Here is a 23,804-nt window from a genome sequence, read left to right as displayed (position 1 = left end):
ATCAAATAATCCATAGTCCCACCAAGGGCTCCAATATCCTAGACCTGGTCATTACCAACATGGGAAATCAATGCTCCATACCTATGGTCACCCCCTCGTTAGTCAGGTCTGACCATAAGCTAATCACCCTTAACATCCACATCCCACCCCAACCCCCCAGTAAAGAAACCACCATAAAAAACTTCTCCAATGCCAACTTCATGCTACTCAAGTCAGAAGTGACAAACTTCATGACACCCATGCAGACGGGAACTGAAAGTTCAACTGCTGAATCCTACACTAAGGCATTGTACGAGCACATCCACTCATGCATGAATCGTGCCATCCCAAATAGAACCAAAATGCTCTCATCCAAAATAAGGAAGCCAATCTGGTGGTCCCCTGCCATAAACAAACTTTACAACAAAAGGAAGAAACTTTTGCAGAAAAGAGGAAAATCCCAGGATGCAAAAAACTCCCTTACTAGCCTCAGTAAGAAACTGAGATGCCTCATAAAATCCTCCAAAGCTAGTTACAAAAATAAAATTGCCAAAGATTCCAAAGACAGCCACAAAGCATTCTATAACTATATCAAGAATCTAAATGGCAATGCTCAGATCTGCTCTGAGCTAAAACAGAATGGCATTAAATATACTCATCCAAAGGATATTGCCAACATCCTGGCAGATCGATTCAGTGCCAACTTCACCCCCCTCTCACCCCCTAAATGGCCCATCTCAATACCGGAAGATTGCCAAAGTCCAGTAATAACGGCCACACAGGTACAAAACGCACTCTCTAAAGCCAAGAATACAGCATCCATGGGACCAGATGACATCCCGGGCTGTGTACTACATGAACTACAATATGAACTGGCACCTCACCTAAGTGTCATGTTTAATCATAGCCTCACCTCAGGTTTCGTGCCCACTGAGTGGCGCAGAGCTACAGTTATCCCAATCCACAAGGGGGATCCACCTTGGATCCCGGAAACTACCGTCCCATCAGTCTGACAAGCTTTATCTGCAAGGCCATGGAGCGTATTATCATGGAACTTATAAACAAAGACATTGGCAACCTTCAAACACTGGACCCCCACCCAGTTTGGGTTTGTGAAGGGCCGATCTTGTCTCCTGAACCTGATTGACTTATTTGAATCAGTCCCCAGAGCCATGGACAAGGGTAAGGTGGTCCACACAGCCTATCTAGACCTTGCCAAGCCCTTTGACACCATCCCCCACTCTGGAATCATAGATAAACTTACTAAGTTGGGCAATAATCCCTATGTCACCCAATGGGTTGCTAAACGGCTTACTGATAGAACCCACACTGTAAAAGTAGCCGACTCCAAATCCAGCTCCAGACAAGTGACAAGTGGAGTACCTCAGGGTTCAGTCCTGGGGCCGCTCTTGTTTGGCATCTACTTCTCTGAAGTACAGGTCATCTGGCTAACAAAGTTTGCAGATGACTGCAAACTAGGAGCCATTATTGAATCCCCAAATGATGTGGATACTCTACAAAAGGGCCTTACAGAAACAGATGCATGGTGCCAGTACCATGGGCTCAAACTCAATGCCAAGAAATGTATTGTTATCCCCTTTGGGAAAAAACATGCATCCATGAATTACCATTTAGGTGGCAGTACACTAAACACAGAAAGTGTGATAAGAGACTTAGGGACACAGGTGGACAGTGGTCTCACCTTCGATAACCACATCGCCACAACAGTCAGGAAATCCTTCTATGTGGTACACCTCATCACGAAGGGCTTTTCATTCAGAAAAAAGGAGGTCATTGTCCCACTGTACTCATCCCTCATTAGACCCATTATAGAATACAACGCCCCATTTGGTATGTACCTCTCAAGACATCTGCAACAACTGGAAAGGCCTCAGAAATACCTCACTAAAAGAATCACAGGCCTAAAGCAGATGCCCTACGCTGACTGCCTTACAAAACTCCAGCTATACTCTGTCGCATATCGTCTACTCAGAGGCGATCTCTGCTTAACATACAAGGCCATGTCAAACCCAGAGCTGTTGGACATGCTACACTTAAAAAAATCCCAATCCCTCAGAGCTACATGCTCCCGGGATCTAAACCTCGTCATCACAATAAACAAAACATGCTGGAGGGATAGGTTCCTGACCCAGAGACTCCCCAGACTCTGGAATAGATTGCCCATACATGTCAAGCAGAGTGTCCCTTTGGACCTCTTCAAGAGGAACCTTGATGATTGGATGGGAGAAAGGAAATTCACCCCAAGGATCACGTCAGTCGCCCTGCTAGACAGGGGTCCAGGAAAGTAAATAATGTGGGAAGAAATAGCAAGGGAATGGTTATGGCTAGGCTTGTATAGGCCCTAGGGCCGATAGCCTAGTACCAACCTATGAACCTATAAAACCACTCCTCCAGGGACAGATAGGCTGCTCAAAGCTCCCCTCTGTCACAGGTGAACAGAGAAACTTCCTTCTATCCAAGTAAGGTATGGGCAAACACAGAGACTTGTAACATAGCCCTGAGTTCAGCACTAACCTGAAAACTGGACTATACTAGCTTAGAAAGGTGGGAAACAAGTATTTTTTATCAGAAAATAAAGCAAATACAATAAAAAAGCACTTTAAATGCACAGAAAAGGATATGTATTGTTATACATCTCAGATCAGAGTTGTAGTCAATGCCCCTATAGGAAGAAACACAAATGCAGTAAAAGCAGATGAATAAAGTGCAATTTGTGTATGTGTATATATATATATATATATATATATATATATATATATATATATATATATATATAAAAACAATAGAAAACAAACAAAGTGATTTAAACAAGTTACCCAATTAACCAGAAAAAAAGCTCAAAACTGAGCCCTGTTCCAGCAGTCTTCAATCAGATAAGTTCTAACTGCACACTCCTGCCACTTGGGTGCAGGGGAACCTTCTCCACAAAAAGATGGTCTGGATCAGTGCTCAAGTTATATAAACAAAGCTAGATTCAACAGGTCTGAATCTGGTCTATGCTACAGCAACAAGGTGCACCAATTTCAGAAAGAAACAGTTCAAATAAGCAGGTACAATAAGCCTGTGACCAGAAATTCCCAGCTCAGAAGGGCAGAATCCAGCCTCTCCTCCCACAAGAGTGCAGACCACAAACCTTCTTAATGTAGAATAACTGGCCTGAGCCCAAGTGCTTAAACCAGAACTAATACACTTTTAGAATAGCAGACACTGAGCCCATTTCCCAGCTTAGAAGGATGTAAGCTATCTGTCATTTCCCAGCTTAGAAGGATGTAAGCTACCTGTCCTGCCGCAACAGTCCAGACCACAAACCTTCTTAATGTAAAACAACTGGTATGAAGCCCAAGTGCTTAAACCAAAAGACTTAGAATAACAGTTGCAATTTAATTGGGCTACTACCAAGCAGTAATAAATGCAACAGAATAAATAAAATTGAGTACTTTTAAGAAAAGGCAAAAGCAAAATAAAGTAGGAGGAATCACAAATACAGTAAAAGCAGATGAATAAAGTGCAATTTCTTTTGTTAGTAAAGTGCAAAGAGAAGGGAAGGAAGAGCCTAAGTGGGTTGGCCTTCTCAAATCTTCTCTCTGTATTAAGTAGAGTGAACACTGAACCGCGTACAGTGAGATCATATTCTTTGTCTAGTGAGCAAATGAGATGGACCCAGGAGGAGTGTTCAAATACAGACGTACAGGAGGGGCAGGCAATTCTAGAGCCACCAAGACAAGAACAGGGAGGGTGGGTGGGGAACTAACTGCAGAGAGACACATAGCACATTATTCAGTGAAACAATTAGGTAACAGAAAAAACAAAATACAGTACTTATAAAACTGCAAGTTTGCACTTAACAGAAGAATAAAACACAGTACTGCAGGTTTGCTATTTTCTGTGGAATCAGGCAATTATGGAGTGTCTTCTTTTAAAGCCATTGTCATGCCCTTGAAACAGACACAAATGCAGTGGTTTTGAAATTCCTCTCTCAGTTCCAAAAAAAATTAACTGTTCTCTCTAAGTTGTATCTGCTTGCCATCACCATACTTAGTGACAAGGGAAGTCACAGCAATGACTTTATAAAAGGCACATACCCAAGAGGATGGGGTGAGATAGCAAAAAAAAAAAATCTTTACAAAGAACATTCAAAATGGAGATGCCATCTTTAATATAACTTTAAACAGTACTCAAATAATGTTTAAATATAAACAGCAGCCTTGGACAGTTTTTCTTCATGCTAGAGCCTTCACTGTAGAAAGGAACTGGAGAGAGGCAGCAGAAAACATTGTACTATGAGACAGGTAGATGGGAAAGGCAACCTGGTAAAGTTTTACTTTTCAAGCAGTACTAATGCCTAAGGCATCAGTCCTATGACTTACTGCATATGGAGTTTTCCAGTATGTATCACCACAATGCATCTTTGTGCCAGCAGTTTTTGTCACAAATAATTCTCTTAAAAAACAATGATGGCACAAAATTTTCTCAAATCCATTACTGTCATGGAAAAACTGAATGACTGCAAAGTCATACAAAAAAGGCCCTAAGATGGCACACCAGACTACATCTAAAACAACAAATGAGGGGAATTCAGCAATAACTTGTATACATTTTTCAGGCCATTAGAAGTCGCTAGCTTATTTCACTTACTTGGAAACAACTTGACTTAATCTGACTTCTCATACAAGATAAAATGTCTGATCAGGGTTCCTCTTGAACACCCACTTCCTGTTTGTACAGACTGTAAATGATACAAGATTTAGTAGTGCACACTACCTCTTGTAATTAATGACAAGACTTAGTAGTTAGTGCACACCACCTCTTGCAATTAATCACACAGGTCACTCTGACTTTGCAATAGTAAGGAGCAATAAAGATGACAAACAACGCTTAGTTTGCTGGCGGTCTCAATAAGCTGTAGGACCCTCCTGGTTAGCAAACAGTTTGGATGCTAAAAAAATAATTTGATCTAGTAAACTTGGATTACCTTCATCAGATTTGCATAAAGTTGAAGACATTTATTTTATCAAATGTTTGTTTGTAGGCATACTTTAGAGAGACACTGCTTTGACAACAGCAGTACACTGCAACTGGCTTAGGTATCCACTACTCATTATCAACGGAAAAAATCTTTCAACTTGCTCAGGGACATGCACCCTGTGGCCCTAAGGTTGTCTAGACTTCAATAAGAATTTCTGAAACTGCACTGCTCAAGTAAGATACAATCTTAAAAGCTATTATATTTATTTCTATGATGTGTGAAAGAACAAACCTTCTACAAGGTGGGGGTGCAGCCAGCAAAAACTATGTATGGGGTATCTCTGTCACTTCTAGTTTGCATTTTTCACAATTTCCAGTGCAAAGCTCCTCAGTGCTTTGAAAGCTTGTAGTCATCAGTAGTGATGGTATTTAATGAAATATGCTCAGTGAAAAAAGTTTGCTAACCCTATGAATGCAGATGTTTGGACTATTTTTTTTAAGAGAGCTACTGTTGAGCAAATGGCAATAACTTCCATACCTCTTTATTGTATTCTAGGACAGTTTACAGTTAATCTTCCTAGTCAGCCATTCTTAAAGGAAACACGCACTTGACTGTAGCCCCAAAATAAAACTTGAATGTGGAAATGGTATTCAGCCTTCTGAATGTTCAAGGTAGGCCCATTTACAGTTGTGCAAATACCAGCAAAGGGTTTTAAGTGATGCAGGTAGACCAAAATGCAATACATACGGCTAACCATCGGGAAAGGGTAAGCCTGGTATCCTTCTTGTCCAGCCAGAATTTAGAAAAGCACAAACGCACACACAGATATATATATATATATATATATATATATATATATAAAATTGATCATCCTTTCTGACTGGCTTGATTCTGTGCATTTAAAATAGGTCTGCAGGCATTATTAAAATTAAGAAAATTATTTTTACAATCAGAATATTCTGGGAAGTACACAGGCAAATTGACAGACTAATTCTAGGGTAACCCTCGGCATAAAAGACGGGTTAGTCCTAAGCACAAAAATTTGTTTACAGAAAACTAAAGATGATTTTGACAAAAAGGGCATGATTCCGAGATTCTCTTAGCATAGGTACTAGTCACCAGAAAGGGTGTTTTCCAAGAAACGAATTTCAGATCAGACGATGTCACAGGTCTGAAAGGTGAAGAGACAGATTCTCTCAAGCATAAAACAAATATGCTAAAATTGTGCTACAAAGCTAAAAAGGTCCCATATATGAAGGCCTTAACTCGAAGGATATCAAGTAAGTTAAATATTGGCTAGAATAAAAAAGTTTTCATTTTCTAATTCCTAGTCTACAATAACCATCTGCACAGGTGCCACAATCTCATGGCAATCATTTGAAATGTCAAGACCCACTCTAGCAAATCCTGTAATGCTGAGACTGAATAGCCGAAAAAAATGGGTCTATAGTACCATGTCGAAAGACATGTTCGCCAAACATGTCTTAGTCGACATGGAAATATCGACCCGTTAAAATCCCAAATGGACAGGTCAGCGAATGTTTTCCCAGGGGGAAAAAAAAACGCTCATCTGTCATTGGGGATTTGCCCTTTTCCCCACTTTAGTGCGATCTCAGAGTTGGTATATTTAGTTAGGGGGTGGCACAGCCCCCCACGTTGTAGGGTTTGAAGGTGTGTTTTTTTTTTTTTTTTTGTGTACAGCTGATCGATTTTTCCCCCCTGGGAAAAAATTTGATGACTCAGCCATTCAGGATTTTAGCAGATCGATATTTACGTATTGATTAAGACGTGTTCGATGAACACACCTTTCGACACAGTGATATAGACCAGAAAAAACAGACATGTATACCAAGTCTGAAATTGCCATTTCTTGGAATATTCCCTTTTCTCCGAGGTATGGCAATCTCTGCATTTGTATACATACATTTAGGGGTTTGTGGCATGCAGGGGGTGTTGCACCCCTGCAAAAAAGAAGTTTAAAAGAGAAAAGCAGTGTTTAACATTAACTCTTCTCCTTCAATGGGTGTTTTTTCACATAAAAAAAACAAAACAAAGAAAAATACCTTGGGTATAAATCCAGTAACACTTACACCACAGATAAGTAAATAAACAAATACTGTTCTGGAACCACAAGTGTTCTCATTTTGTAAGGTATACCTGATGAAGCAGTTTTCTGCGAAAGTTTTAACTTGCGAATAAAGTTTTACAGCTACTCTAGGTTCTAGAACACTATTTGCTTATTTACTATTTAGTTTTTTTTCAGCATATTAACACTCAGTGTTACAAGTCCTGACATTTCAATAAGCAGGCCAATTTCAGACCTGTTCAAGCCCAAAAGACAAGCACTATTAGCAGCATCGCTGTCAAACAGGCAGCCACTACAGGATTTTCCAGTGAAGCCTTAATATCCCCCTTTGCATGTTGCACAAGTGATCAGAGGAGGGAAATGCAATTGACGCAGTATGGGACTGGCATCTATTTTCTTGAGTGATACGGCCCCTCAGACAACCTCACATTAAACAGGTGTCTCTTGCTAGGTACAATGTCTCCACCAAATCCATTAGTGGCAGACATTCCTCATAACTCCCCGATCTTCAGAGCTTTATTAGTGGGAGATTCTTCATGTAACCTGCTTCTACACCTTCCCTTGTGGAAAGGTTGAGTGGGCAATGCCTCTTTATTCTTCTCCCTTCATAGATGGCATCTCCAACACCTAGGCCACTACTTAATCCAGGATCAGCTGGGTTGTAGTCAGGGCTCCATCTCTCCATGCTACAGCCAGCCAAGGAAAAAGCAATTAATTTAGCAGAACCTTAACCAAAATAAAAGTAAGACATTTCTGACAAATGAAACTTAAACAAAAATAACTTTGAGAAACACAGCTCTTCAACAAATACTAAATCAGAGGAAGGGGAGTGTAAAAAGGATCTGCACCTCTCTCAGCTGCTCAGAAGGATAAATGTGCCTACATCTCTTGCTAATTTTTCTTCATGGTGGTCATTAGATAAATATTATAATAAAGAACAAACCTTTACAGAAACGTTGACAATTAGCACTCTTGAACTAAAGGAGTAAGGTGGTTAATTTTAAAGCACAGAGATCTGGACGATGCTTGCTGGAAAGGTGAGACAGCAGCATCCTGGAAGTCTAGAGTCTTAAAGGTCTGCAAATGAGAAAGAGCCAAGAAGGAAAGAATAAAGTCTTTCTGGACCAAAACACCTGACCTTTAGCAGTATGGCTTTATGGATGAAGTTCATCAACACAGCAAATGAGATAAATATATGAAGTAGGACATTTGGCTTATGGTGGGCTTCAACATCTTCCACAAACCTTGTGTTGACAGAATCAGTGAAAAGCTGGAACTTGTGCTGGTAAAAGACAGACGAATAGGCTGCATGTCAGAAATCTTCTGGTGCAAAACATTTACTTGGCCACTGGATGGATCAGTGACCATTAATGGAACACAAGAAGACAGCAGCTTAATCTGTTTGTCTGTCTGTTAGAATATTTGCCTCTCCCAGAATATGTGCTACCTTCAGAAAGCACCAAGAGTAGACCGTCTGTTTCCATACTTTCCTGGTTTCATGAATAATAGGTAAGAGTAGGTCCCCTCACCACCCTGCAAAATGATTCCCTTTGGATGACAGTCTCGAAAGGCCCAAAGAGAAATAAGAACTACCTCATCTCCAGGGCATTTATTTAAGGTTGATAACTGGGTAAGTGGACTGGTTCACAGACACCTTCCTGCCATGACCCAGGCAACATGGTAAAAGACACAAACAGAAAATTAAATCATACAGAGAGCTGTACATAATGACAAGCAACGAAGACTCCTGGGGGCACCCAGGTCCCATATATTATCTGCCCATCTTCTCAATGAAATCCTCCATACAAACAGCAAAAGAATCTGTAGATCAGAATCACCTGTTAAACCTTGAGTTGGAAGGAGGCTTCCTACAATGAGGTTTGCTGACCAGGCTACTAAACCACATGTCAATGACATACCCTACAGATCCATATGGGATGAAGAGAACAGTCAGATATCTGGGAACAGTACAACAGGAAGAATGCACTGATGGACCCTTACATGCATCCTGTTGTGAAAGGTCATAAAAATCTATTCCCTGGGATCATAAAAATCAATGCTGCCATCAAACCTGGGGCGTTGAGGCATGTCTGTGGTATGCTTTGTGGAAGATGGCATGCCAGATACTGTCTGCATTACAGATAAAAATCTACTGCTGGGCAAAAGGACTAGTAAACTGTTGTGTCCAGGTCACACCCAATACATGTAAGCAATTACTGAGGAAAGACCGGAGATTTCTCACGGTTCATCATGATACTAAGTGAAGATAACGGATGCAGCAGACTCCTGTATTAGATAAGTGTGTCCTGTACTAGACTACCAAGTACACAAGTCATCTAGGAGGGGAAGATCGAGGTACTTTCTTGCCTGAGACAGGTTGCTACTACTGACATGCATGTGATAAATACCCCAAGGGCAGAAATGAATCTAAAGGGAAGGTACTGAAAGTGATAATGTCTGTCCCCAATCTCTAAGCACAGAAACCTCCTCGACTCCTTTGTGATCTTTACATGGAGCTAGGCACCATGGAGGTCAATAAATACGCCCATTCTCTTGAACAGCTATAAAAAGATGCAATGCATCATGCTAATACCAAAGATACCCAAGAATAACCTTAGACCCCACCTTAACACTAACCAAGCAAACAGACAATATTATAAACAGGACACTTCATTAACTAAAATTGTCCTAAGATGGCACATCCCCTTACCCACACAGCACACATGGAACCAAAATCATACTAATCATTAAATTAGAAAATGGTCTAATGCTGTCAGCGCTCCACTCAAGCTCAAACACAAAAAGTACAAATGACTATTAAGAACAATTAGCCATTTTGCATTACTAGCTGAACCACGCACACACCACTGTCAAGATAGCCAAGAAGAGAAATTAACACTCATTAAACCATGTTTCAAAACCTGCAAAAAAAGTGAGACAGATCTTTGTAAGCTAGGTCCAGCAACTTCAAGTGCCTGCAGAGGTCAGGACAGAAAAACACTCTAGACTTATTCAAAAGTAAACTACGAGTACGTACTTAACAGGAAGTGCTCATATTTTACAGAGGAAGGTTACATTTGTACTTTAAAAATAAATGGTTTCTTATGCAAAATGTTTAACAATTATATATAGTTTAAACAAGTATCAAATGAATACACATCTTAAAAGTATCGCTAAAGTAATTTTAAAATTACAATGATGAGTCTAATTGTTGTATAAACTCAACAAGTCTTGTATCATTGTCATTGACTGTAAAGTCTAATTTCTTTTGCTCAGATGTTAATCTATGTATATTTGTAATATTGTAATGTACTGCTGTGGCCAAAAAGGATCTGCTGACCAGTTCACATGCAAATAAATAATTGAAAAAGCCTCCTCAGGGATAAATATATTTAGGCTGTCAAGAGCCAAAAATGAGCCCAAGGCACTTTGTGTCCTTGGGCACCAAAAAGGATGTACAAGAAATACTATAGGTGGTCTCTTTGTAGAGAACTACATTTAGGGAACAGACATCTAAAATGAACCCAATGCACATGGGCACCAAAAAGAACAAGAAATAATATCGTCGGCCTTTCTGGTATGGTGGGACTTCCTGTAGGATTTGTTTAGGGATTAGTTTTTTGCACCTCCTTTCCTACCACTAATTTTTTTATGGGTTTGACATTTAGTAAGGACAACCACAGGATCTGAGGTGCAGCAAGAAAGAGAACTGAGCACCCCTTGGAAATAATCGCCCTGATACAAAAGTCTCTGGAAATGTTTCTACATGCTGGGACAGGGAGGAAAATATTCTGCTGACTTCCTCCTGTGGGAAAAAGGCAAGGGAGTCAGGACTGCCATCATCTACTCTGAACTAACCACTACCGCTTAGAGAACTCTGAGGACCCTGGAATCTGGGCCCATGAGCTTTCTTTGGGGAAGGGGAAAATCTAGGGTGACAGTTTTCTGGAAAACTAATGATTGGGAGGGTGAAACTCAGCAACCACCTCCATCAGACTCTGCCCTGTATCTCTAATTTCCTTCTGGTATTTGTTAACTTGTAGATGGGACAGGAGGGGGATCCTGAAAGAAAAGGGTAAAAAGGTCACCTCAGTGGGTCATGTGTAGCTTGCTGTACTGATATCTGCCAATGTCGGATCCTATAACTGCAGTAACTCCTTTCATGGCATTACAAATCACATAAATCATGGAGGGAGGAAAACTCAAGGAATTATTATGTAGCAAGTCTGTTTGGACAGGGGTGAAGACCACAGTATGTCTGTCACACACTTGACTCTAAGGAAATTAATTCCTTGCAGTCAGGAAGAATACGTTCATTACAAAATCGAATGAAAGTGCTGGCCAGACCACTGTCCTCCTCAGTGAAAACACAAGGCGCTCCGCTCAATCCAACACAGAAGCTTAGATGCTAAATTCAGAAAAAGCCCTCTAGGTGTGGAGAGAGGCTGGGTTGCTCAGACTCTCAACCACCAAGGGAAGTACAGCTCTCAACCTCACACCTCCAGAATCAAGAAAAGGAACAAAAATAATCAAGGACAAATGTCTCAAATCAGGGACAGTTTTTAAATAATAGTACCACTAATTTTAAAGCTAATATAAGGATATTAAATTAACATTCATACTCTGAAGTAAATGAATTCTGTGATGTCAGTGACTGCCATTTCTTCATTGCAAACTATTATTATTATTTTTAATCATATTTTATGATGAGCAAATTAATACTTGAGTTAGAACAGCAGAAAGTTATGCTGAAAAGGAAAAGAAAAGCATCCTCCTTGGAGATTTCCACTTGGTAAATGGCACACTGCTCATACAAACTAATTTTGTGCTCCTGCCATACCTCTCAACTGTCCAGATTTTTGCAGAATGTCCGGATTTTTGCCTGACATTTTTGATCTATTCCTCATAAAATGTGTGGTTTTCTGACAAATTATTGGGATGATCTGGAGACTGAAGTCACTAAATAATGACATACATTTGAGTTTCAGACTTCATATACTTCAGAAAATGTACGTTAACACAAACCCTGTTACTCTAGCAACTTTCTAAGTTTATAAGAGCAATATTTAAAATATGTCCCTATTTTTGGGCCTTTGTCCCCCATTTTGTCAGACTTTGTCCAGATTTCTTGTACTGAAAGGATGAGAGGTATGGCTCCTGCATAAGGGTACAGTGCTACCAGACCTAAAGCCTTCACAGAGTCCTGTGAACAGAATGGAATTCAGAAAAAAACCAAGGTTTGAAAAGATACTATGTAGACTACACATACATGACAGAGACAGGACAACTGAATCCAGAGAAGGTAAAAACTGCATGCCAGGCACATTACTGGATCATATGAGTCACTTGCACTAAGTTGTGAGAGGTTTAAGAAGTTAAAGAGGTGACCATGTTATAATACCTACAACACACCAGCACATGACCAGGAACCCCCTATCAAACGTTGAACTGTAAAGTGCAAAAGAAAATGGTCAGGGCAAGAGACTGGCTCTATCCCCAGGTCAACAGTTGACTCAGAAAGTTGAAAAAACATTTCCACAGTAAGCCCAACTGTGTGGACCACAGACCTTCAATTGTAACTTATCATGAATATAATAAACTAAGACCCCCCCTTCACCACCAGTAGTTTGCTTAGGAAGAAAAAATGGCAATTTGGGCCTTATTATTCTCCTGTTATGGGGAACTTTGAAAAAAAAATAACTGAGATGAAAATTATAATGCAAATTTAATCAAATAGATCTACATAACACAGAAGCCAAAGGCCAGTTACATAGTCAAGTTTAAAACTGCAGTCTAGCTTAGCTTTTGTCTCATCATTAGCGGTAACTTTATGGACGTGTTCTGAAAAAAGGATAACCTAAATGCCCTTTTACAAACCAAGTAGTGTTTAACAAATATTACTCCTCAATTCAACCAATAATCCAACTGTTTTGATTAAATGGGGTAAAAAGTCCTTTATTCTGTAATAATGTCCAGAGTTTCACATCTGGAAAGCTATACAAAGTATCAGAGACTGAAGTCTGTACTTCTAAGAAGTTGCATAAACTATCTTACTTGATGTTCTGCTGTCCATGAAAAGTTAAGAAATAAAGTGGGAGCTCCTCAAACTTGTCGGCCCATTCATCAAACTTCTCCAGTTGCTCCTCAAGATGTTGCATCGCAAACTGTGTCAGCATAATTTTGGCAAGGCGAACATTGTTGATCTCAAAGCTGCCCCACAATGTGTTAACACCTTGGATACACAAGTCCAGTGCATACTCACTAATGAATGTGGTCTTTCCGCTCCCAGTTGGACCTGCCAATACAAAGAATTTGAAATGTGTGATATTCAGTCCAGACTATACATCTCTGCAAATTCCAATTTTTAGTATGTAATCTGATCATTTTAAGATCTAGTCATCACACAATTAACTTCATACACAAAACCATTTAGCAGGGTATTATATAATCCTACAGTTTAGAGCAAGATAATTAATGAACTTACACTCTTAGAAGGCCAATGTGCAAGCCAATCAATACATCCTAGCCTGCAAGCACATTGCATGCATGCATAAATAAATAAAAATAAAATAAATAACACTTAGATATTCAAATGTGTTTGCTGTTGCAATAGTGATAACTTCTTGGAAGTTTTGCTGTAGGAGGACTGGGTGCCCAGCCTGACTTCCAGAAGTCTGCACCCTTCCCCTCCCAGATGGATGGACTCCCTCTTACCTGGAGGATCAGCATATCAGTAGTATAAGTCATGCCCATCTACACCAACTTTAGTTTTTAACCTGCTCTCATTTGTGCCAGTGATGAGGTCTGAGACCAGAGTATGAAAAGATTATTGTATGAAGAGGAGGGGGTTAGGGTTTAGCATAACAGTTAAGGCATTTGCCTTATAAAGGCAAGTTACAGGGTTTGATTTCTACCTTTGGGAAGCATGGCTAGGCTTAAAAAGCCCCTGGGGTCCTTAGCATACATATTACCTACAAACCTATGGACCCCTAACCAGGGTGCTCAACCAGAAGGGACCTACTAAGCAGCCCCTCAAGACACTAGGTCAACGTAGGGGGGAAGAACACCTTTAAGAGAGAAACAGTGGGAGAGTAATGATTAAGAATGGGTAGATACCCACCCTGAACCTAGAGAGAACCCCATGAAAAGAAGGGGGGAAAAGGATAGAAGAAAGGATATATCACTGCAACAGTGAACATAACTGAATAGCCATAATTATGGTATGTTCCTACCACAACCACTATGGTCATCAAATCTTCCACTAGTTGAGTAGTGATAACTTTTCAGGAAGATTCCCAAAGCTTATTAAACTTCAAGTGGCTGGACCACAGAAAGAGCGGGTTGCAGCTGTCCCTATAAAATGGCTGTAGCAAACCCCACCCTTGCCTTTGAACAAATATCTAGGATGTAATGTTCTGAAAAATGTGAACTGATGAGCATGTAGTTTCTTTCAATGGACTGAGTGCAGACCTGTCTTAGCTGTATATGTACATTAATGGAACACAAGATATTTTCCCTTTTATTTGAGGGGGTTTATGGAAAAAAAACAGGCAGGTAAATGGCCCCTTTCAATGATTCCCCAGTCACTACTTTATGCACAAAGGAAGGGTTAGTGGAAAGTGTGGCACTGTCCTTGTGGATGATAAGACACAGCTCTTTGAACATAAGGGCCTGTAGTTTTGAAATTGTCCTGGCCAAAGTAACAGCCACTAAAAGTACAGTTTTCTATGGCAGATACTTGAGGGAAGCAGCAAACAACTGTTCCAAAGGAGACAAGGTTAGCTTTTGTAGAACATAACCAATGGTCTTGAAGGTTCTCCTTTTAGATCTGAAGTCCAGGACCCCACTGATGAATTGCTATATAGACAATCTGGTATGGGTAGTTCAAAGTAGGCATGCTGAAATGACAAATATATGCACCTTCAATGAACTGCACTACAATCCTGATCTGAAAAGTTCTGACAGATAAATTAGGACCAAGGACACCATGGACAGGGTTTGGTCTTCACCCCTCCTTTGACACCAAAAGGACAATTTCTACCATTCTGCTTCCTGGGAAGTGCTGGTATTTTGGAAAGTTCAGAGAGAGAGAGATAAGAGCCTCAGAGTCTCTAATCAATACAGTGAAAACTTCAGGGCTTCCTGAAAGTCCAGAGTTGTTGCCTATTCTAAGCAGCTGTCCAGGTACAAGTAAATATGAATCCATTTGATTGGAGTTAGGTATACTATAAATACCTGGACTACAGCAAATACACCAAAGGACAAAGAGGTAATTTGGAAGTAGGATTCTCCTGCCTCAGACCTTATTTATTCTGCTTTGTTCGTGGGTATGTGGAGATAAGCATCTTTCATATCCAAATACTACAATGAAAGGCCTGGGGAAGGAAAAGAAGGACAAAAGCTTGCAAGATTAACATTTTGAAAATTGGAACCTTCATGTACTTGGTTAACTTTGACAAATCAAAGCCTGTCCTCCAAGGACATCTTTACTTGGTACCAGGGAAAGAGTAGCAAAAAAACAAGTGTCTTGAGTAAAACCCTTCACCCTCTTCTGAATGTGGTACTCCTTGGCCCCTTAGCGCAACAGATCTTGTAATAGTGGTGGTACTAAATGTGTGTGCTCTGTGAATTATTTATTCTTTTAATGAAATCTAATCTGAATGAAATCAAATCTAATCTGAATAAGATTTAACACCAAAATATTTTCTGGCATCTAGCCAATGACTGGTTTTAATAAAATAATATTAAACTGTTGTACAACAATATTGCCTAAATAAAACTGATGAGACATGACACTTCACTTGAAGCTCATTCTGCTGTCTGTTTTAGGAGAGGGGACTTGGTGCGTAGAAAAATTAAACTGTTAAACTTACTGTAACTGTTTTTCTTCAACAAAATGGTTGATCGTGAAAACAGCAATTTGTCCACTGCTGTCTGCTGGCTAGAATGCGGAAAGCGCAGCAAAAAGGTAGAAAATGAAAGCTATGTACTTATTATAACATTCGATTTGCATGGATAATTCAGTCTTTGTTAATCTTTAGGACTCAGGCAGATGTCACATGCTCAAGCAGGTAAAACTTCCCCAGGTAACTCTTGCTCCTCTAAGAATATGCATCTGAAATGAGTGCGAAACTAGTATTCAGCAGTATCCCACCATCACAAAGAATGATGTCACAACACAAACAGAAGATAACAGATTTTAAGTAATGGATTAGCTACTAATGTCATTCTCAGAGGATCCAATATATATAATCCTAGGTGGAGATGACTGACAAACGCTGCTGCTTTGCTAGGGATGGCCTGCATCTCTCTCTTTTCATGGCTTCAGTATATTGGTCAAGACTTTTTCCAACCCACTGTAGTTTTTTTAAGGCAAGGTCAGGCTCCTCAAATTACCTACATAGCCAATCAAAATCAAAACAATATTAAAGGTGGTACTGCCCGATGCCAGAAGCCTTAATAAAAATTTGCATTTCTTACAGGCATTCCTAACTCTGGAAGATATAGATATATGCACAAGTTACTGAAACATGGTTTCAGAACAGAGAAAGTACCCCTACAGTACAAGGAGTTAACGGCTTCCAAACATTCAGAGCAAACACCAAACTTGAAAGTTTGGCTAGAGAGGTGCATCTGTGTTCCTAAAAAACATTTCATATCCAGACTCATAATGTAGGACAATGACCTTGAATTTCTCCACATCCTTATCACGACAAACAAAACCCAGTACAAAATTGTTGCCAACTATATTACCCCATACATAAACCCGAAGAACAATGAGGCGTATCTAAAACTGACATCCCTCACTATAGAGGCAGACATTATTCTCTTGGGTGACTGCAACTTCCCCTCCATAAACTGAGAATTCTATGCCACCACAAATAAGTAATAAGAAAGATTCCCAGATGTCATTAATACAAACTTCTTAGAAAAACTTAGTCCATATCCCAACAATGGACTCAGAAATACTGGACCTGGCTCTCACCAATCTAGGACCCCTAGGTTAGTTACCAAATCACTTGTCAGATCTGACCACCATGCAATAACACCTTAACTGCAAGACCTGAGTTATCTTGTAAACCCTCATCTACAGAAACTACTCCAAGGCAAATCTACCCCAACTAACTGATGACCCGATGAAATTTAAACACCCTCCTCTCCCTGCTGAGCCCGTTATTACACACAGCCATATTCACAAATACATTCCATGCCCACCTCCAAGTATGCATTGAGGCCTCTCGCCCTATAAGGCATAAATACAGCGCCAACTTTAAGAACAAACCCATTTCATAGAACCACAGTATTAAATAGTATTAAATTAAATAATAAGAGGAAGAAACTCATTTCCCACAAAAGAAAAATGAACACCTCATCAGTTAGAGAAAAACTCAAAAAGATCAACAAAATCAAATCCTCTGAAAGCAAGCACAAACTGAGGACTGTCATTGACACTATGGATAACCACAAGGCCTTCTTCAGAATTATCAGGAACCTTAAAGTTAATACCCATGAAATGTTGTGAGTTATTACAAATTAAAGTACAGCTGTCCAAAATCTTACCATAACAGTATATGTCCTTCTCTGCACTGTTGAGTATTCTAGACAGAAGGGATCTCCCATCTGGGGCAGCCCAACACTGTGGCCTTAAAATAGTACCTCAGCGGTCTGTGCAAATCCAGGGTAGGCAGGATCCTCTCACTAGCAGACTGAGCAGATGGGAAAATGAAGGGAGTAGTACCGACTGATTCAAGGACAACTCATTTACTACCATGGGCATAAAAGAAGGATCAGTAAGAAGGGACACCCTGCCCCTGTGAAAAAAAAAAAAAGGAATGGCTGGCCATAAAGGCCTGGAGCTCAGGAACTCTCTGAGCAGAAGTAAAAGCCACCAACAAAACAGTCTTCCAGGTACAATGTTCCAAAGAAGCAGAATCTGCTGTCTCAAAAGGAGTTTGATCAAATTTTCAAAAACAAAATTAAGGTCTCAAGGAAGAAGAATTGGTTTCTGTTAAGGCCTAATATGCAGGACACCTTTAAGAAATTGTTTGACCTGAAAAAGAAAAGCCAGAAGATGATTCAAGGGCAGACAATCAGAAATGGCTGACAAATGGCCTTCATTTAAGAACAGGTTAAGCCAGACTGGAGCAACTCACAAATAAGAAAGGACCAGAGAGACCCCCACTGAAAAGGGGTCCTGGTTATGACCATGGCACCAGACAGAAAATCTTTCCCATTTGGACATATAAGATTTTCTGGCTGAGGGTTTCCTTGCCCCCTGTAAAACCCTGAGCATGTCCTCAGAAAAGAGGTAACAAAGATATCAAAATTCTATCACCCACATTGCCAGTTGAAATCTGGACAAGTGAGAACAGATGAGGAACCCCTTGTCCTGTGTGAGGAGATCCAACTGATGAGGTAACTTGTGGTGAATGACCTTGGCCAGATGCATTAAGACGAGGAGCCAGTGCTTACTTGGTCAAAAGGGAGTCACTAGCAACATTTTTGGGGAGTCTAGCTAAAGCTTCTGCAGGACTCCTGAGAGTAAAGGAAGAGGGGGGGAAAGCATAAAGACACACCCCCTTTCATGCCTGATAACAGAATGGGGAAGCTGCCTGTTCAGAGGGAAGGCAAAAAGATCTACCTGAGGAATACCCCAACAATGGACTATGTCCAGAAACAAGTCTCTGTAAAGCAAGCATTCATGAGCCTGTGTTTTGGACCTGTTCAAAAAGACTGCCACTAGATTGTGCTCTGAAGTAATATATACTGCCTGAAGAGTCAACTGATAATGGAGAGCCACCTTCCAAGCCTGAAGAGCCACCCTACAGAGGAGGTAATATTTTGTGCCTCCCTGCTGGCTGATATACCATATCAATGTAGTATTGTCTGTGTACACCTTGAAGGGGCCTGGACAGAACATGGTGTGAAAAGCTTAAAGGGCCAGAATCAGAGTTTTCGGTTTTTTTTATGTCAAAATGGTCTGACTTCTGATGAAGGGGCCAGAGACCCTGAACTTTCAGGTGACCAAAAGAAGCCTCCCACCCCCTTGACTGAGGCATCGGTGAACAGTTCTTGAGAGAGAGAGAGAAGGGACTAGAGTCTGAAAGGGTGGGCTAAGGTTGAGAGCAAACTGTTGAACCTACCACTCAAATTCCTTCTTTAAACAGGAAAGGAAAAGTACACTGAAATCCACAGGGTGACAATGCTGCAGCCAAACTGACTTGAGATACTACTGATGCTTCCACTTATCCAGTCTGGCAAGAGGAAGCACTGGAATACAAGAAGCCATGAATTCCAGGGCCTGAAGAAACTCCCTGGTTGGCATGACAATAAGAGGAAGAAGAAAATCAAAGAAGGTTGTCAATGACAAAACTTTTGGTGGTGGAAGACAGGCCAACATTGGTACCGTCTGAATCCTGCATCCCAGATACACATGATCCTGACAGGGAGTTAAGACAGATTTTTTTAAAGTTAATAGTGAACCCCAAACTTTGAAGGATAAAGATTGTAAAATCCAGATCCTGTAACAGGTGACTGGAAGAAGGCACCTGAAGCAAAAGGTCATCGAGATGAGGAAAAATCTGAATGCCTTGGAGCCTGCAGAAAGCAATCACAAGAGCTAGGCATTTTGTGAATACCCCTTCAGACAGCAGAGAGCCCAAAGGGCAAAGCAGAGAACTGAAAATGAAAGGAAGATGCAGAGAAACCTAAAAACTTCCTGAAAAGAGGGTGAACATGGATAAGAAAGTAACCATCATTCAGATCCAAAAACACCAGAAAAGCCCAGGGTAGTAAAAGAGGAAACAGGGTTTGAAGAGTAAAAATCTGAAAAGAAGGGACGTTGAGAAAGGTGTTGAGCAGGGAGAGATCTGGAGTAGGTCTCCAAGTGCCTTACTTTTAAGGAACTAGGAACATCCTGGAATAAAAACCCTTTCCCACTTGTGACGGGGGGACAAACTGAATAGTCCCTTGGTTCAACAAGGACCCTAGAACCTCTGTGCCGCTCGTCTGATCAGGATAAAACAGACAAACATTTGTGGGTTCTGTTCAAGCAGCTTTATTACACACAAGCACATCAGAAATTAGGCTTTGTAACAAACTTATAAACAGACTGACTACTGCACACACACATGGAACACTGGCTGTTTTCTCAAAATGGCACTGCTGCCTGCACGTGCTCAGTATTTATATGCACGTGCACACCTGGAAATGCTTCTTAAATGTACATACACATGCTCTGATCTACATCCTCCCTCTTTTGAGAAACAGTCCTTATACGAAATGATAGTATCCAATGACATGCACAGAGGCGGCTCGTGCCATTGGACTGCAGCCCACCCAGTTGAAAAGAAAACAGTTTAATTAAAAATATATTTTTAAAATAAACTACTAGTATTTTATTTAAATATTAGCGCTGGCAGCTGAGTTTCCAAGCAAGTCTGACTGACTTGCACAGACCCGGAACTCGGACTGCGCATGCTCGGTGAGTTCTCAGGTTTTTTTTTTTCTGTTTCTCTAAATGTAAATCTGGACTGTTGTTAAAACAGTCCAGATTAAGGAAAGAGGAAGGCATCAGTGTAATGCCCAGAAAGCTATGTGGTAACCGCACAGTAAAATAGAACAGGGTCAGACTGCTCCGTCCACAGTCACGTGTGTGACGTGGACAGCTGTTTGGCTACTGACTGTTTCTTGCTCTCTTTTTTGGGAAGAGCGCGAGAACCAATCAGTACTACCAGTGCAGTGCTTTGGATGATTACAGACACAGTGCACTTTCTACGTATAACAAGTGCAACTATATAGCTTTTTATTTAGGCTTGCCCTGCTGCTTAATTTTGCAAAGGAAAGGCTGAATTTTTCAGCTAGAAGGAGACGGACAGTCACTCGTTTAAACTTTGAGGTAGGGAAACAAAATGAAAAAAAAAATGTACAGTCGTATTATTGATTCACTAAATGAAATCTGGTGGTATGTCAGTCTACTTGCTTGCCTAAGCACTAAGCAGTATTAGTTTATTTATGTGTGTATTTGTGGTGGTTTAATTTAAAGGTTTTCTTAGTTAGTTGAAGTTGAAGTCAGACAGTTGCTAAGCTTGTTTTGAAATCCACCAAAGCGGGCCTCTTTATAGCCCGATCGTTTTTTTCCAGTGGAGTCCGTCACTGTCTAACGTTTAGTTTTTGTCAGACTTTGCTTGCTGGCTTTTTTGTACCCTCATGTCTATATTCAGTACACTGATTTTAGCTTCATGTCAACCTTTTCTTCTTTTCTGGACACTTTGTCAATAGTTATTCTTATATACAATATTGTTTCTTACAGCTGTACTCATATATTTTGCCTTGAATTATACTGTTTTACTTAGTGATGATGCTTTATCTGTTTCTTGTCATAGTTTATTTATGCTCTACTTGTTAATTTAACTGATTTTTTTCCATTTGAAATGTATATTGCAGTTTCTGTGGGGAGATTTTCTCCGGTGTAAATCAACATTGCCTGGTAGGGATAAGAACAAAATACTTGGATTAGACTGATCAGAACAAGGAGTACACATTCTGCAATTTTTTTTGTAATGGGCAGCTTTTGTAAAGCATCTTATAAGTAGGCATCTTGTGTGGAGTCCTTGTATGGCAAGCCATGTCCATGAAACTAAATAGGCAGACAAAACAGTCATTGTTTTTTTTTATTTTATCTCTAGTCAGCATATCGTTGCTGAAGCTTAGTAGCCTTTTTTGTAATAAGCATCCTTTTTTTTTTGCAATGATATGATGAAGCAGGTGACTTCTTTATATGCCTCTTGGCAAAAGGGCCATAATGGTCAGAAAAGAAACAGGATTTTTTTTTTGTAATTTTTATACGTGTGGTGTGCTGTTTACGGAATGTGTAGGCCAACATAAAAACTTTTATTGGGAAGTTATACTTTGATTTGTAAGGTGTGCATGAATAATTATGATTGGAGGTTTTCCAAAGTGGTAAAAGTGAGTTCATGCTGTAGCAGGTTCAATGACCTGGGTTTGTTCGTTTGAGGTTAGGCAGGCTTTTTAATTTGTATTTATTTTTTGTTTAATTAATATGTGTGTGTGTGTGTGTGTGTGTGTGTGTGTGTGTGTGTGTGTGTGTGTGTGTGTGTGTGTGTGTATAAAAAGAGTGACTGCACATGTGTGAATCTAAATGGTTGAAGTAAAAATTTTACACAGTGAGTGCAGGTAAGTAGGAGTGAGCATGAAAATGAATCTTTGACAGAAAAGATGGTTGTGGAAGATTACATTATAGCATACAGTGTGCATGTACAAGTGTCTGTGAGAACAGTAAGGGCTAGCTAAGGGGACAGATAACAGATTTAGACTATTGCATGTTTGGTATTGTGTGTGAATGTGATCTATGTTCATTTGTCTTCTGTAGTAGTTGTGTTAGGGAAACATTTCTAATAGTATAATGTGCAGGGTTAGGGTTATATTTACCAAATCCAAGTACATTGGTGCAGGGGAGGCGACACTCACCCTTACTGAAGTACATACCTCTCAAACTCTTTAGTGCAAGACATTTGGTCAAAGCCTAAAATAATGGAGGGACAATGGCCCAGAAAATAGGGACAGATTTTAAATATTGCTCTTACAAACTTAGAAAGTTGCTACAATAGCTGGATTTGTGTCATTATGCATTCCCTGAAGGATATGAAGTCTGAAACTGAAATGTATCTCATTACTCATTGACCACCACACATTTTATGAGAAACAAGCCTATGAGGCAAACATCTTGGCAGTCTGTAAAAATCTGGACAGTTGAGAGGTATGCTTAAAGGGACAATCCCAGAGTTTAAAATTCGGGTCCACTCTAAAGCAGAGCAAAGTAACGCCCCTTGACAGCGTCACTGAAATTTCCACCCTCAGTGTCAATTAGCTTAGAAACATCCTGTGTAGGTTCAGTTCCAGTCTTGCTTTGTCTCCTAACAGCAACTGTACTTTAACTTTGTGTTCCTGGACTTAAAATCTGTGGTTTCTACCATTTGTTATGTTGGTTAACTGTATTTTTAATTATTTTCTATTTACGTGCCGATATGTTGAAACTGTATCCCTAGAGGTAGTTGCACTAATACTTGCTGAACGGTCCCGTTCTGCTCTTTGCATTGAATACAATGCTTTTCAGCCATGTTTCTTAACTGTAATGGCTCTTGCAGAATCTCCATGATTTTTGCCTATTTTCCCCAAGTCCGTTTATCATTAAATTGTGCTTTTCGGGCAATTTAGAGTTGAATCCTAAAGAACTGTAGTTGGGCAATACTTAAATGCATTTTGTGTTTCTGACTTTGTAACCCTTCAGAAAATTCATGCTTATGTAGTAGCTGTAATTCTATGAACCAAGTTTGTAAGAGTAATATTTAAAAAAAAGTCTCCATTTCTGTATATGACTTTGTCTAGGTTTCTTGTTCTAAGAAGTTAAACGGACACACTCATTACTAAAATCGTATTTCTTCTTTGGACCGAAGCTGAAAACAATGCCACCCACTTAGTTAAATCACCTCCCTGTTTGTAAGTTAGTAACTTCGATCCTTACTGATTTCCCACAAATAATCAGAAAACCACAATTTTATCAGGAATAGACTCAAAATGTGACACTAAAATCTACATAGCTGAGAGGCATGACATAATCTTTCAAGAGCCGATCTCAGTTCTTACCCAGATCTTGTTCCCATCTCTAGAGATGTGTTTTTTTTTTCTCTAAATTCTATAAAATGTTTCCCCTGCCTGTGACAGTAGTGTATC

At 40.0% G+C, this 23,804-nt stretch overlaps 1 protein-coding gene across 2 annotated transcripts in view; it reads right to left on the bottom strand.

Moving 5' to 3' along the window:
• Nucleotides 1-23,804, bottom strand: part of TWNK (twinkle mtDNA helicase) — a 289,758-nt gene that overhangs the window by 107,548 nt on the left and 158,406 nt on the right. For both annotated transcript variants that reach the window (XM_044056485.1, XM_044056486.1), the window contains one exon: nt 13,107-13,347. In XM_044056485.1, coding sequence (XP_043912420.1) covers nt 13,107-13,347 — 241 coding nt within the window. The remainder of the gene's footprint in view (nt 1-13,106; nt 13,348-23,804) is intronic.

The sequence above is a fragment of the Protopterus annectens genome, chromosome 14.part0, assembly GCF_019279795.1.
Source record: "Protopterus annectens isolate FY-2018-M chromosome 14.part0, PAN1.0, whole genome shotgun sequence".
NCBI classification, from domain to species: Eukaryota; Metazoa; Chordata; order Ceratodontiformes; family Protopteridae; genus Protopterus; species Protopterus annectens.
This window is presented reverse-complemented; position numbering and strand designations above follow the sequence as displayed.